At 43.1% G+C, this 17006-nt stretch overlaps 1 protein-coding gene across 1 annotated transcript in view; it reads left to right on the forward strand.

Moving 5' to 3' along the window:
- The window catches only part of SPEG (striated muscle enriched protein kinase), a 519092-nt gene that overhangs the window by 306648 nt on the left and 195438 nt on the right, over positions 1-17006 (forward strand). The window contains exons 10-12 of the mRNA XM_063933852.1: positions 5829-6089; positions 7087-7245; positions 8624-8813. Coding sequence (XP_063789922.1) covers positions 5829-6089; positions 7087-7245; positions 8624-8813 — 610 coding nt within the window. The remainder of the gene's footprint in view (positions 1-5828; positions 6090-7086; positions 7246-8623; positions 8814-17006) is intronic.

The raw sequence follows: 17006 nt of genomic DNA on the forward strand, positions 1-17006 counted from the left end.
ATATCTATAATTTGCATACTATAAAATCATACAGAGCAGCTGATTGGTTGCCATGGGCAACTTTTCCACTGGCTCACTTCTCCACTCTTTTCACTGCTTCATGAATAGACCCCATAGTCTTTTACAGACCTGTATTTCTGCACAAGACACTGGCAGTTGATAAATGAATAGCTTGGATTCCATAGTGTGTTTCCACGTCACTAAATCTGAATACAGGGTGTCATACAAAAAAGTATTTACCTGTTTCCCATCTTCAAATTGATGTCACTGACAAGTATCCACAATAAAGGCAGGAACCCAGTTTGAATAAGTGACTGGGAAGGAGGTAGCGTATTTTAGTGGCTGTATTTTGTACCTCACAAACTAACATTTCTTTCAGATGAGAAGAAAACAGACTTTGTTTAAACTTAATACTTTATTTTTATTTGTAGTCCCAATAAAATGTTGTTTTGGAACAACTATGTGTTTGCAGTCATTACTCCTCTATAAACTCCAAGGTATTTGTCTCTGGTCAGTGTTATGAGATCGCGTCTTACTATCCTTGTGATTTTGTGACTTGTCCTCTTTTTGTCTTTTGTCACATAACCATTGTGATACCATTATGGATTTCACTGACAGACGTCATTTGTTGTGATGGCAACAGGCATTGTTAATATAACAAAAGGTTGCCATATACTTTAGAGCCCTTATAATGTGGTCAGAAATCATTCTGGCAATTTCCCAGTTTTCCAGTTGAATGTCATCATTAGCAGAGGACAGTGTATTATTTTGATTATTATTACAATTTATTTATAAGGCGCCACAAGTATTTTGCAGCGCTGTACATAAACACACATTAGAACAACGCAGGGTAAACAGAACTTAACATCACAGAAAACTATATACAGGGCACTTGCAATAATTAGTACCAAAGTTCTCAGTACACAATACAGCTGAGATGTCCGGAAGCAAAGGAGTAGTCAGCACATTACTGGGAGCGGGCAGCCACTGGAAGAGATGAACAGTCACGAGCAGGAAGAAATGCAGGTATACACAGTCACTGAGTAGGAGAGAGCTGTAATTGAAGTGCAGGAGAAGAGGGCTGCGAGAACAGGAGGGAAGAGGGCCCTGCCCTAATGAGCTTACAATCTAGGGGAAGAGGGAGACACAGGTGACATGAGGTACAAGCAAGCGGAAGGTGACCTGGTGTCAGGAAGTAAGCGAGGCAGAGATGGCCAAGGCGTGAGGATGGGAGAGCGGCCTCAAGATTAGCAGAAGGGTACGCTTTGATGAACAGGAGAGTTTTTAGTTCCCGTTTGAAGCTTTGCAAGATCAGGGAGAGTCTAATAGAGCAAGGAAGCTTGTTCCAGTGAAGAGGGACAGCACGCGCAAAATCTTGGATTCGCTCATGGGATGTAGTAACCAAGATAGACGAGAGGCAATGGTCATTGGCCGACCGGAGTGGTTCGGATGGGAGTATGTAGGGAGATGAGGTTGGAGATGTTTGGTGCAGAGGGCCTTGTATGTGAGGGTGAGGAGTTTAAAGAGGATTCTGTGGGGTAATGGCAGCCAGTGTATGTTCTGTCGAAGGGGAGTAGCAGATGCCGAGCGGCGGGAGAGAAAGATAAGTCTAGCTGCGGAGTTGAGGACAGATCAGAGTGGAGCGAGATGGGAGAGTGGGAGGCCAGTGAGAAGAACGTTGCAATAGTCAAGCCGTGAGATGACTAGTGAGTGGATAACAAGTTAGTTGCACTCTGGGAGAGGAATGTCCTGATGCAAGCAATGTTGAGTAGCTGGAATCAACAGGATTGAGCCAGAGATTGGATGTGGGGGGTAAAGGAGAGGGAGTAGTCAAGAGTGACGCACAGGCAGTGGAGTTGGGGAACGGGGAAGATGATAGTGTTACAACAGTGATACAAATATTGGAGGGTGGTGGAGACTCAGGGTGGTGGAAAGATGATGAGTTCAGTTTTGTCCAAGTTAAGCTTCAGGGAGCGCTCAGACATCCAGGAGGAGATGGCAGAGAGGCAGCTGGATACCCGAGAGAGTACCGAGAGTACCTACTAATCATTGCATTATGAGATTTACGTTTCTGGAATTTATTGCAAACAGTCCTTAAAATGTATGTGCTACCTGCACAGGATGGAAACAGCTTTTATTTATAAGGCACCACAGCACAGAGGTCCCACCAATTTAGGAGCCACAGTCCCGAAATCAGGGCTCTGTCCTTCCATCTCTATCTAGATGTCACCCAGCGACTAGTGCTATGTCAGCAGCACATGCTGGACACACTATAGATCACCTGAATGCTGTTTGTGCCTAGGGGGAGAGCTATCAAATCTGCTAAAGAGGGCACATCTTGGTGTTGCCCATAGCAACCAATTAAATTGTAGCTACCATTTTATATACTGTACTATATACATTATATCTGATTGGTTCATATTGGCAACACCTCCACTTTTTCTCTTTGGAAGGTTGGATAAATCTTTCCATTGGCCTGTCTATAGCTCCTTCATAGAACTCTATGTATTGCAGCACTATGGAAAGCTGGCAATGATCTCCTTTTCCATGCAGTTAATGTGAGCAGCATTACATGTGGGGGGAAGGTCCTGGACGGTGGGAACCTCCCCAATTGCTGTATAGATGAGGCATGTTTATTTGCAAATATTAAAAAATTGACCACACCTTCAATTTCTATGGCTAATTAACGCCAAAAGTGGGAAAGCTAATTAACGCCACTTGTGAGAAAAATACATAAACCTTAATATTATCAAAGTTTCTTTTGCTTAAAAAGTTACAGTTTACCATATTTATTTTATGTAAAGTGAAAAAAAAAAACTAAGGTTATCCTTATAAAGCCAAGTAAAGGGATATTTATTTTACTTATTCAACAGTTCCTAATTTTGCAGCACATCTGATAAAGTAGATGATTAATAAATATTTAACTGTCAAAGATTTATGTATAGTGCAAATTAATGTTGTTATGATGCATTAAGAAGTATTGCATAAGAGGGAATAAATGGCTTTCTAGTAATTATAATGATGGGTATATGTATAGACCTCAGGTAACTTGCTAACTGAGAACGTTCAGTGTATGGAGTATTTTGATATTTCTATATTTTGGTGGCCATTGCCTAATATAGCTAATATACACTAAGACATAGACTGGAGTCATTAATTAGTCATCCCACTTAGTATTACACAAAGTGATATGAGCTAAATGAAACCACATGCAATGGCTCTTTTTTTTCAAGCTATTTCCATATGCACCCATTGTGTCATGCTGCTGTTAGATTGTATTCACTTACTGCACGCCCAGCTCACTGAAAGTGTCTGTATTTGTCAACTCTGTTACTCAGAGACAGGGCAGGAGACATTTTAAAAGATCAAGTTGTGTTATATAAAATAGCTATTGACAATATTCTCAGACATATGCAATTTGTAGCAGTTTCCATACCTTGACAGAACTTGAGATGTTTCTCATTATACATTATATACAGCATATCGTAAGCTATTTGTCTCTCTTACCAGCCATATGGGACTTGGAGATGACCACTTGTTTTATCCATCAATAGACTTAAAGAACAGAAGTCTATTGAGCATACAGTAGGACAAATATTTTCCCATCATTACATTGTAAACTCTTTTCTTAAATACTTTCATATTGATAAGTTCTTGGAGCTTTTACATAAATATTAGTGGAAGTTATTAATATGCTGGAGGATGAGAGATGCAGATGCACACTCTTAGCACTAAGAACACTGATAGTAAGAATAATTTAAATAAACCCTCACAATTAACATGGAGTATAATTGAAGTTCTTAGCACACATATGCACAAATATGCGGGCCCATGTACCGCGGCCAGGTGACTTCATCACATGGGTCCCTAACATTCCTAATACTATCACATTATATAAATTTATCCAGGACTTACCTTTAAATAGGGCCTTATCAATGTGTGATCTGAAATGTAGGAACCTTGCTAACTAAAACACCTGAGGGTAAATGGGAGGGGTGCCAATACCAGTGGAAGAAAGCCTTGCCTTCCCGTGTACAATATATACAGTTATTAGTAGCCATATTGGGAATTGATATAGTACTTACAATTATAATTTGTGCTACATTAACAGAATTTTTTTTTTAATCTTTGCAATACTTTGAGGAACCTTTTTAACTAAAGTCCATTGAGACAGGTTTATGACAGGTTCTGATTAAATATTTGCGAAGAACGTTTTAATGTTATTTTCTTCTTATATTGGATCACTTTGTATGTTAGGCCTTGTGCCCAATTACAACTGCATAAAAAACACCTATTTTGTAAATTTGCATTTGTGAGCAATTGCCTATGCTAGGGCTTAGAAATATTCAGCCATTTATATTTTATGTACACATGTAAAGAAAAGGTCATATAAACTATGTTTTTCAGACATCCTTCTAAAGCTAGGTTTTAGGCAACTACCATTTTTGATTTCAAAATTAGGATAAAGTTCTCAGTGTGCATTTAACTGCATTTATACATATTTAGGGGTTGATGCAAGGTTGTTAGCTAAATTGTCATTAACTGCTCAAAAGAAAAATGCACAGAAAATAGCATATTTCCATGCATATTCCAAACAGCATGCCTGTGCATCGCAACATATGCACCTAATCTACGATATCCCAAACTGCAATTTAACATTGCATGCTGAGAACATGTCTCTGACATTCGGTTTCACTGCTGTTTGAACTTGCGTTTTTGAAACAATATTGGTTACCCAGCCTGACTGAGCCCTTAGCGTCACTTATAATTAGTGTCACTTTAAGTATATACTGTTTTGGAACATCAGGTCTAGCCCTAGCTTAACCATTGTTTAAACCAGCCCAAGCATGTGTATATATATTTTTTCAAATGTCTATATTTACCATAATAGTTGAGACAAAACACAACCTAACAGGTATCCATTACATATAGTGTACACAGAATCACCAACAAAACATTGTGTCCAAAAAATAATGTGTACAGCACTGTTAATGTTCAATCATTAGTTTGTAAAGTTATTTTCTCAAAACCGAAACATCACAAAAAAAAGTATACCAAATGAGATACATCAATAGAATAAAGAAGAAAGGGTACAAAAAGGAAGGATGAAGGGTGGGTGGGGTGTAGGTGGCCACATACAGTGTGCTACACAACCCAGAGACGACCCGCTTCACTCTATTCCAGGTAGCGATCTATGAAAGGTGGAGTACCAAGGGTACCAGGTAGCGATCTATGAAAAGTGGAGTACCAAGGGTACCAGGTAGCATGCAATTTTGTCACAGTCTCATGGAGGAGGGCAGGAGCCCAAGCTTATTCTAATAATTTGTAATATATATTTATTCCTGAGGATCAGAGTTGACAAATAAAATCCCTGTCATCCATTAAAATGTGAAATTATAAAGCAATCACATGAAAATACAGGTGGCTGGCAGTGAGAATCTGCTGTATGCAATCACTCTGTATAAAGTCCATTGTTACAATGACTGGAAATTAAATATTGAGATGTCCTGTTGCCCATGATCCTCATTTGTTTAATGTCTGTATTTTCTGCTTTATCATTTGATTTTTACCCCAACTGTGTGTTTAACTGATTCTTGGAGCATTGAGAATTGTAATGTTCTTGAAGTTGTTTTACTTGTTAAAGTAAAAACCTCAATGTTTTCTTTCTGCTCCTTCTTCACCCCCTTTCATCCTTCCATCTCCCCTTCTTCCAATCATTTCCGGGTGTAACATTTATCTTCCCTCTCTTTGTGTTGTCCTTTTGTCGTTCATTGTGTCGTGTTATGTTGTGGTGTCTTGGTGTTGTGTCTCTGTGTGTGCAAACAAAGCTTCTACTGGCAGTGCCAGCTTGGAGGTGGTGACCCCCTTGCAGGATGTGAGTGTGTGCGCTGGAGAGGCAGCTGTGTTTGAGTGTGTGGTGTCGGGACCTCCGGATCTGGACGTGGATTGGATGTTCCAGGGAAAGTTGCTGCAGCCAGCTCTGTTGGATTGTAAGATGCGTTTCAACGGCAAGCAGTGCCTGCTGCTCCTCAGCTCTGTGCATGAAGACGACAGCGGGGTCTACACCTGTAAACTGAGCACGGCAAGAGGTAATTTTCTTCTCAAATGACTATTCTCTCATTCTCTTCTGTTCCTCTTTGTGTTCATACTCTCAGCCATTATCTGGAATCCTCACTTTTACCTTGTCTCTCTTTGCTTTGGCCTTGTGACGACCCAAGCCTGCATATGTCTATGTGCATATATACTATATAAAGAAAATTGCAAATTGCTTTTCTGAGACATCTAGAGCCTAATTAAGAGTTTCACGCAATTCTTCTGCGACTGTGGTCATATTGCATGCTTGGTAGTAAATGCAAATCTCTGCATGTATTCAGAGTTGGATATATCTCTGCGGCTGCTTTGCCCCTGCAGCCTCTTGTAAAAGTAGTCATCACTGTCAGCCAGACTTGCACCTGCCTTATCCTTACTGCAAGACACCCATCTGAAATCTGATGGGTTTCTGCATATGCTTAGCTCTGTAGAGTCCACAATTCTATCTACATGCTGACACGACACCTCCACGGCACACTTAATCTTTGCGCAAACGTCCAGTTGCCCTCCTGTTACACCACTAAGCCACAGGTGCAGCTAATTGTCCGTAGTTGCTCAAAGTTGCGTATACAGGCTCCAGTGCATGCTTAGTTGCTAAAAGCGACTCTATCCTGTCTCATGGTTTGTTGTTGTCGCTTTCACTGTCTTTATCTCAGTATTTCTACTGACCATTCATTAATTTGAGATCTTTTTATTAAAATATTGAGTTCAGTTTATATTTTGCGTGTGACCAACAATCCCTACACTTTTGTCTATTCATTGTGTTGTGTGCAGGAATAAACATACAGACCATTATTCATTTGCAGTAAATCATCTGTTATTCACAGTGATATACCAGTAGTATATTACAAGATATAGGCATCTATTTGTCTGTCTAGGTCCTGGTCTGTCATCATGGTTGTCAAGGTTGTATTATTATTAGTATTTTTCCTTTCTTTATTGAATTCACATTTTTCTGTCCTGTCTTTCCCCCTATCCTTCCTGTTCTCTTGCCAGATGAGCTGACATGCAGTGCTGTGCTGACAGTGCACCCCTCACTGGCTCCTCTCTTCACCAGGAAGATGTCGGATCGGGATGTGGTAGAAGGCCGCACAGCCCGGCTGGATTGTAAAATCAGTGGCACGCCACCTCCGGTCATCACATGGACTCATTTTGGTTAGTGCTGTCATCCACAACTTGAAATAATTTTTCACAATGTTAACTTGGTGACGTTTGCAGAACAATAATGGTGCAAGATTAGCTCCCAAACTAAAGCAGTACCAATATTATTTTAGCTATTTACCAACCTGGGGCTGGATGTATTGCAGCCCGAGTTCAGTGACCGTGTGGGATGCTGGCCGAACTCAGGGCAATCACTTACAAGGCATGGTTTTGCCTTGTAAGTATTTATAAAATGTAGACAAAATAAAGTGCGCCAAATGGCTACTCCTTGATCCCAAATGGAAAGAAAGTGTCACCTTACACTTGAAAACTTCAAAAATTCACAATTCCCCACATGGGTTCATGGGCACTCATGTAAAACAGAAACAAATATATAACATATGGTGAAATACATTCATATGTCATTAAACATTAGACCAGATGTGATAGATAAGCCTCGTACCAAAATTTGTGGTCTACTGTTGGAAGTAGACAGTATACGTATTTTAGAAGGTGGGCACACCGATAGGATAGCAACCCTTGAGACTCCTCCAGTGGGATATCCTTCCCTCAATGAAGCTGTTTACGTGGATAAAATGGAAATCTTCCAACAGTGTAACGCCGTTTATTTAAAATACCACAAAATACATAAAAACATAAGAAACCACGGGTGGAGGGGTTATGGTTGGTCTCTCACCATTCAGAATGGTCTACAATGCAAGTAGACTATTACAGACCACACATTTTGGTACGAGGCTTATCTATCACATCTGTTTAATGTTTAATGACATAGGAATGTATTGCACCATATGTTTTTTATTTGTTTCTGTTTTATATGAGCGCCCATGGACTCATTTGGTGAATTGTGAATTGTTGCCTTGTAAGCGATTGCTACTTTAAAAATGTCTGATTTCGGCCAGCATCCTCCACGGCCACCGAACTTGGCCAGCATTACATCCCGCCCCATATCTCCATCTTATCATTTGGTTATAGCCCTTTTATATAATGAAGCTCAAGAATGGGTTGCAGCTCTTTTATTGCAAATGTAAATTTCTAGAATAAAATATATTATTAGTGTTTTATACTATATTTCATATGTGTACTGTGTATTTTGTTCTTTTTTCTTACATACCTAATTTATAAATTTTTTAACAGCTCAGCAAATGAAAACATACTGTACTGCATATGGCTTGTGTAGAGGTTGGCAAGTTTTGATATATTTTTCTAACACAAGCTCGGCAAAGAAATGCATACAGTATTTTAAATCAATAAACCAGAAGTACGTCAAGCTCAACATGAATTCCTATATGTGTTGTCTTATACAAACTTTGCTATTAATGGATTAGTAGATCATAACTGGTTTATATTGTGTTTGTGTTTGCCATGCTTACAGACCACCCAGTGGAAGAGAGTGAGACGTTTCATATTGAGAGGGAGCGGGGGCACTATACTCTGCTGATCACCCACGTATCAAGTGAAGATGAGGGGCAGTACACTGTCACTGCACGTAACCAACACGGGGAAGCCGAGTGTTCTGCAGAACTCTATGTAGAGGAGCCGAGGCTCGCTGCCTCATCACACATGTAAGGATTCGGGCCTGATTCCGAGATGTATACATATGATGTCACATCTGCCATCCCGTACGCAGCGGCTGTGCAAAAATATGCAAATGTCGCCGCTGCCAGGATTTGTATTGAGGCGCCCACTGGAGACGTCTGAGATCAGCCGCTTGCACATGATAACGCATACATCGGACGCACATCGGTCCTGGCACGCCTGCATTTGTTGCCACTCCCCCATTACCTCCCACAAACGCTCTCTGACTGTAACTCACTTTGCAAATAAATCATCACTGCGACCGCCATCGCAAGACCACCTCAGCATATGCCTATGCAGCTTATACGCCGGCATGGGTTGAAAAATTAGTCCACAGCGTACAACATCAGTATTGCGTCCATTTCTAAATCATCCCCTAGAACATCTTTAGAAATGGAGCAGCCTCCAGCAGTACGTCCACTATAATGAATACACATAGTAAGAAAGAACATATAACTCGTGAAATTAATGGCACAAAAGATGAGTTCTCTATGTTGATAAAAACAGTGATAGCAACTATACAGATTTAAAGACAAAACAAGTATGAATAGTAAAATGAATCACTGCACAATATAAAATGATATTTGCGCTACAAATTAAAGAGTAAAATACAGCTATAGAAGAGTGAGCATAAGGCATTAAATGTATATAAAACAATATAAATAACAATTCAAATTTAAAGATTATTTATTCCAATATACTACTAAATGAAAGCATTATCTCTCTTGGGGAAAATACTGTAATCAAAAATTTACATTGGTAGGCTAAATAAAAATATAAGTATTTCCAAAGATACAGACACACCCCAAACTTAGATCGGTCATGAAGGGAAAAGAAACCCTCACGTTATGAAGGGGATGCAAAATGAACAAATAAAATCAATATTTAAAAATGATATGAAATTAGTGATTAGATAATTACACTACAAGAACTGCAATCAGTATGAAATATATGTGTAATGGATAATACACCAACGAATTACATCACACTCTTAGCTAAATATTGCATTCAATTAGCCACTATAATGAATTTGGGATCCGGTCGTTAGGTCGACCCAACTTAGGTAGCCAATCATTGGGTCAACCACGATAGGTCTACATGTGTTAGGTCGACAGGGTAACTAGGTCGATATGGTCATTAGGTCAACCTGTACTAGGTCGACAGGTCAAAAGGTCGACATGAGTTTTTCACATTTTATTTAATTTTTTGGATTTTTCCATACTTGACGATCCACGTGGACTACGATTGGAACGGTAACACTTTGTCTAAAGCATGGCGAGTGAAGCGAGCCATGCGAGGGGACACGGTGCACTAATTGGGGTTCCCCGTTACTTTACAAAGAAGACGACACAAAAAAATAATCCAAAAACTCATGTTGACCTTTTCACCTGTCGACGTAGTACAGGTCAACCTAACGACCATGTCGACCTAGTTACTCTGTCGACCTAACACATGTCGACTTATAGCGGTCGACCCAATGACTGTTGACCTAAGTTAAGTCGATCCAACAACCCATACCCGTGAATTCATTAAGAGTAATGACAATAAATTTGAGCCACATGATGGAATTAATTGTAATAATGTTTCACAGACTTTATTTAAGTTTGTGGTTAAAGGCGGTGAATTGTTTTTATCTAAAGTACCAATGCAGACACTAAAAATTTTAAATGTAATCTATAATTAAATGTAAAAGGAATAAACAGGCTGGTTAACCCTCAACATCTTTTTCTATTTGTTCCCCTAAAAGTAATGTTGCACAGATGAAAATCCTATGTCAGTGAATTTCAGTGCCGTAACTAGGCATTTTAGCGCTGTGTGCAAGAAACGGCACTGGCGCCCCCCTACGCAAGATAGTGCAGTGTGCGCCGCAGGCGTGCGAAAAATATATAGGGGCGTGGCTTCATGGGGAAGGGGCGTGGCCACAAAATAATACCAATTCCTACTACGGTGCACAGTAGTCTTCATTATTCAAAATATGCTGCTCAGTAGCGCCACTACACCAGGTAGAGCAGCTTTTTACACATTACGGCAGACAGCGTCCCCCTTTTTACACATTACGGCAGATAACGTCCCCTTTTTACACTTTACGGCAGACAGTCCCCTTTTTACACATTACGGCAGACAGTCCCCCTTTTTACACATTACGTCAGACAGCGTCCCCTTTTTTACACATTACGGTAGATAGCGTCCCCCTTTTTACACATTACGGAAGACAGCTTCACATTTTTTACACATTACGGCAGACAGCGTCCCCCTTTTTACACATTGCGGCAGACAGCGTCCCCCTTTTTACACATAACGGAAGACAGCATCCCCTTTTTACATATTATGGCAGACAACGTCCTCTTATTACACATTACGGCAGACAGCGTCCCCCTTATTACACATTACAGCAGACAGCATCCCCCTTTTTACACATTATGGAAGACAGCGTCCCCCTTTTTGCACATTACGGAAGACAGCGTCCCCCTTTTTACACATTACGGAAGACAGCATCCCCCTTTTTACACATTACGGCAGACAGCAACCCCCTTTTTACACATTATGAAGACAGCGTCCCCCTTGTTACACATTACGGAAGACAGCATCCCCCTTATTACACATTACAGCAGACAGCGTCCCCCTCTTTACACATTACGGAAGACAGCGTCCCCCTTTTTACACATTACGGAAGACAGCGTCCCCCTTTTTACATATTATGGCAGACAGCGTCCTCTTATTACACATTACGGCAGACAGCATCCCCCTTATTACACATTACGGCAAACAGCGTCCCCCTTTTTACACATTACGGCAGACAGCATCCCCCTTTTTACACATTATGGAAGACAGCGTCCCCCTTTTTACACATTACGGAAGCCAGCATCCCCCTTATTACACATTACGGCAGACAGCGTCCCCCTCTTTACACATTACGGAAGACAGCGTCCCCCTTTTTACACATTACGGAAGACAGCGTCCCCCTTTTTACATATTATGGCAAACAGCGTCCTCTTATTACACATTACGGCAGACAGCGTGCCCTTATTACACATTACGGCAGACAGCGTCCCCCTTTTTACACATTATGGAAGACAGCGTCCCCCTTTTTACACATTACGGCAGACAGCGTCCCCCTTTTTACACATTACGGAAGACAGCATCCCCTTTTTACCCATTACGGCAGACAGCGTCCCCCTTTTTACACATTACGGAAGACAGCATCCCCCTTTTTACATATTATGGCAGACAGCATCCTCTTATTACACATTACGGCAGACAGCATCCCCTTATTACACATTACGGCAGACAGCGTCCCCCTTTTTACACATTATGGAAGACAGCATCCCCCTTTTTACACATTATGGCAGACAGCATCCCCCTTTTTACACATTACGGCAGACAGCGTCCCCCTCTTTTCACATTATGTAAGACAGCATCCCCCTTATTACACATTATGGAAGACAGCGTCCCCCTTTTTACACATTAGGGCAGACAGTGTCCCCCTTTTTACACATTACGGAAGACAGCATCCCCCTTTTTACACATTATGGCAGACAGCGTCCCCCTTTTTACACATTACGGCAGACAGCGTCCCCCTTTTTACACATTATGGAAGACAGCGTCCCCCTTTTTACACATTACGGCAGACAGCGTCCCCGTTTTTACACATTACGGAAGACAGCATCCCCCTTTCTCTAACGTCCTAAGTGGATGCTGGGGACTCCGTCAGGACCATGGGGTTTAGCGGCTCCGCAGGAGACAGGGCACAATAATAAAAGCTTTAGGATCAGGTGGTGTGCACTGGCTCCTCCCCCTATGACCCTCCTCCAAGCCTCAGTTAGATTCTTGTGCCCGGCCGAGAAGGGTGCAATCTAGGTGGCTCTCCTGAGCTGCTTAGAATAAAAGTTTAAGTTAGGTTTTTTATTTTCAGTGAGTCCTGCTGGCAACAGGCTCACTGCTACGAGGGACTTAGGGGAGAGAAGTAAACTCACCTGCGTGCAGGATGGATTTGCTTCTTAGGCTACTGGACACCATTAGCTCCAGAGGGAGTCGGAACACAGGTCTCACCCTGGGGTTCGTCCCGGAGCCGTGCCGCCGACCCCCCTTGCAGATGCCGAAGTTGAAGAGGTCCAGAGGTCCAGAAACAGGCGGCAGAAGACTTTCAGTCTTCATAAGGTAGCGCACAGCACTGCAGCTGTGCGCCATTGTTGTCAGCACACTTCATACCAGCGGTCACTGAGGGTGCGGGGCGCTGGGGGGGGCGCCCTGGGCAGCAATGTATTATACCTTTTTTATGGCTAAAATACATCACATATAGCCCTTGAGGCTATATGGATGTATTTAACCCCTGCCAGATCTCACAAACTCCGGGAGAAGAGCCCGCCGTTTTAGGGGGCGGGGCCTATTCTCCTCAGCACACGGCGCCATTTTCCTGCTCAGCTCTGCTGTGAGGAAGGCTCCCAGGCTCTCCCCTGCACTGCACTACAGAAACAGGGTTAAAACAGAGAGGGGGGGCACTTATTTGGCGATATGATTACATATGTGAAAATGCTATAAGGGAAAACACTTGTATAAGGGGTTGTCCCTGTATAATTATAGCGTTTTTGGTGTGTGCTGGCAAACTCTCCCTCTGTCTCCCCAAAGGGCTAGTGGGGTCCTGTCCTCTATCAGAGCATTCCCTGTGTGTGTGCTGTGTGTCGGTACGTGTGTGTCGACATGTAGGAGGACGATGTTGGTGAGGAGGCGTAGCAAATTGCCTGTATTGGTGATGTCACTCTCTAGGGAGTCGACACCGGAATGGATGGCTTATTTAGGAATTACGTGATAATGTCAACACGATGCAAGGTCGGTTGACGACATGAGATGGCCGGCAAACAAATTAGTACCTGTCCAGGCGTCTCAGACACCGTCAGGGGCTTGTAAAAACGCCCATTTACCTCAGTTGGTCGACACAGACACAGACACGGACACTGACTTCAGTGTCGACGGTGAAGAAACAAACGTATTTTCCTTTAGGGCCACACGTTACATGTTAAGGGCAATGAAGGAGGTGTTACATATTTCTGATACTACAAGTACCACAAATAAGGGTATTATGTAGGGTGGGAATAATCTACTTGTAGTTTTTCCTGAATCAGATAAATTAAAGTGTGTGATGATACGTGGGTTTCCTCCGATAGAAAATTATTTGAGGTATACCCTTTCCCGCCAGAAGTGAGGGCGAGTTGGAAAACACACCTTAGGGTGGATAAGGCGCTCACACGCTTATAAAAACAAGTGGCGTTGCCGTCTCCAGATACGGCCGCCCTCAAGGAGCCAGCTGATAGGAAGCTGAAAAATATCCTAAAAAGTATATACACACATACTGGTGTTATACTACGACCAGCAATCGCCTCAGCCTGGATGTGCAGCGCTGGGGGGGCTTGGTCGGATTTCCTGACTGAAAATATTGATACCCTTGACAGGAACAATATTTTATTGACTATAGAGCATTTTAAGGATGCATTTCTATATATGCGAGATGCACAGAGGGATATTTGCATTCTGGCATCAAGAGTAGATGTGATGTCCATATCTGCCAGACGATGTTTATAGACACGACAGTGGTCAGGTGATGCAGATTCCAGACGGCACATGGAAGTATTGCCGTATAAAGGGGCGGTCCATCGGACCTGGTGGCCATGGCAACAGCTGGAAAATCCACTTTTGTTACCCCAAGTCACATCTCAGCAGAAAAGGACACAGTCTTTTCAGTCTCAGTCCTTTCGTACCCATAAAGGCAGGCGGGCAAAAGGCCAGTCATATCTGCCCAGGGTTAGAGGAAAGGGAAGAAGACTGCAGCAGGCAGCCCATTCCCAGGAACAGAAGTTCTCCACAGCTTCTGCCAAGTCCGCAGCATGACGCTGGGGCCATACAAGCGGACTCAGGTGCGGTGGGGGGTCATCTCAAGAGTTTCAGCACGCAGTGGGCTCACTCGCAAGTGGACTCCTGGATCCTACACGTAGTATCCCAGGTGTACATTGGAAATTCGAGACGTCTTCCCCTCACAAGTTCCTGAAGTCTGCTTTACCAACGTCTCCCTCCGACAGGGAGGCAGTATTGGAAAAAAATTCACAGGCTGTATTCCCAGCAGGTGATAATCAAAGTACCCCTCCTACAACAAGGGAAGGGGTATTATTCCACACTATATTGTGGTACTGAAGCCAAACGGCTCGGTGAGATCTAAAAGATTTGAACAATTACATACAAGGGTTCAAATCAAGATGGAGTCACTCAGAGCAGTGATAGCGAACCAGGACGATATGGTGTCACTGGATATCAGGGACGCTTACCTACATGTCCAAATTTTGCCCTTCTCACCAAGGGTATCTCAGGTTCGTGGTACAGAACTGTCACTATCAGTTCAGACGCTGCCGTTTGGATTGTCCACGGCACCCCGGGTCTTTACCATGGTAATGGCCGAAATGATGATTCTTCCTAAAAGAAATATGGACGCTTTCCTGATAAGGGCAAGGTCCAGAGAACAGTTGGCGGTCGGAGTAGCACTATCTCAAGTAGTTCTACGACAGCACGAGTGGATTCTAAATATTCCAAAATCGCAGCTTTTCCGACGACACGTCTAATGTTCCTAGGAATGATTCTGGACACAGTCCAGAAAAGGATGTTTTCTCCCGGAGAAGAAGGCCAGGGAGTTATCCGAGCTAGTCAGGAACCTCCTAAAACCAGGAAAGGTATCAGTGCATCATTGCACAAGGGTCCTGTGAAAAATGGTGGTTTCTTACAAAGCGATCCCATTCGGTAGATTTCACGCAAGAACCTTTCAGTGGAATCTGCTGGGAAAATGGTCCGGATCGCATCTTCAGATGCATCAGCGGATAACCCTGTCTCCAAGGACAAGGGTGTTTTCTTTTGCGGTGGCTGCAGAGTGCTCATCTATGAAAGGGCCGCAGATTCGACATTCAGGACTGGGTCCTGGTGACCACGGATGCCAGCCTGAGTGGCTGGGGAGCAGTCACACAAGGAAAAAATTTCCAGGGAGTGTGATCAAGTCTGGAGACTTCTCTCCACATAAATATACTGGAGCTAAGGGCAATTTACAAGGCTCTAAGCTTAGCAAGACCTCTGCTTCAAGGTCAGCCGGTATTGATCCAGTGGGACAACATCACGGCAGTCGCCCACGTAAACAGACAGGGCGGCACATGAAGCAGGAGGGAAATGGCAGAAACTGCAAGGATTCTTCGCTGGGCGAAAAATCATGTGATAACACTCTCATCAGTGTTAATTCCGGGAGTGGAAAACTGGGAAGCAGACTTCCTCAGCAGGCATAACCTCCACCCGGGAGAGTGGGGACTTCAGCGGGAAGTCTTCCACATGATTGTAAACTGTTGGGAAAAACCAAAGGTGGACATGATGGCGTCCCGCCTGAACAAAAAACTAGACAGATATTGCGCCAGGTCAAGGGACCCTCAGGCAATAGCGGTGGACGCTCTGGTAACACTGTGGGTGTACCAGTCAGGGTATGTGTTCCCTCCTATGCATCTCATACCAAAAGTACTGAGAATCATAAGAAGGAGATGAGTAAGAACGATACTCGTGGTTCCGGATGGGTCAAGAAGGACTTGGTACCCGGAACTTCAAGAGATGCTCACGGAAGAACCGTGGCCTCTACCTTTAAGAGAGGACCTGCTCCAGCAGGGGCCTTGTCTGTTCCAAGACTTACCGCGGCTGCGTTTGACGGCATGGCAGTTGAACGCCGGATCCTGAAAGGGCATTCCAGATGAAGTCATCCCTACCCTGGTCGAAGCCAGGAAGGATGTAACCGCAAAACATTTTCACCGCATTTGGCGAAAATATGTTGCGTGGTGTGAGGCCAAGAAGGTCCCTACAGAGGAATTCCAACTGGGTCGTTTCCTACATTTCCTGAAAACAGGACTGTCTATGGGCCTAAAATTAGGGTCCATTAAGGTTCAAATTTCGACCCTGGTCGAATTTCTTCCAGAAAGAACTGGCTTCAGTGCCTGAAGTTCAGACGTTTGTAAAAGGGGTACTGCATATACAGCCTCCTTTGGTGCCCCCAGTGGCACCTTGGGATCTCAATGTTGTTTTGAGTTTCCTAAAGTCACATTGGTTTGATCCACTCACCACTGTGGAATTAAAGTATTTCACATGGAAGGTGAAGATTCTATTAGCCCTGGCTT

Source organism: Pseudophryne corroboree, chromosome 7 (assembly GCF_028390025.1).
Source record: "Pseudophryne corroboree isolate aPseCor3 chromosome 7, aPseCor3.hap2, whole genome shotgun sequence".
Taxonomy (NCBI): Eukaryota; Metazoa; Chordata; class Amphibia; order Anura; family Myobatrachidae; genus Pseudophryne; species Pseudophryne corroboree.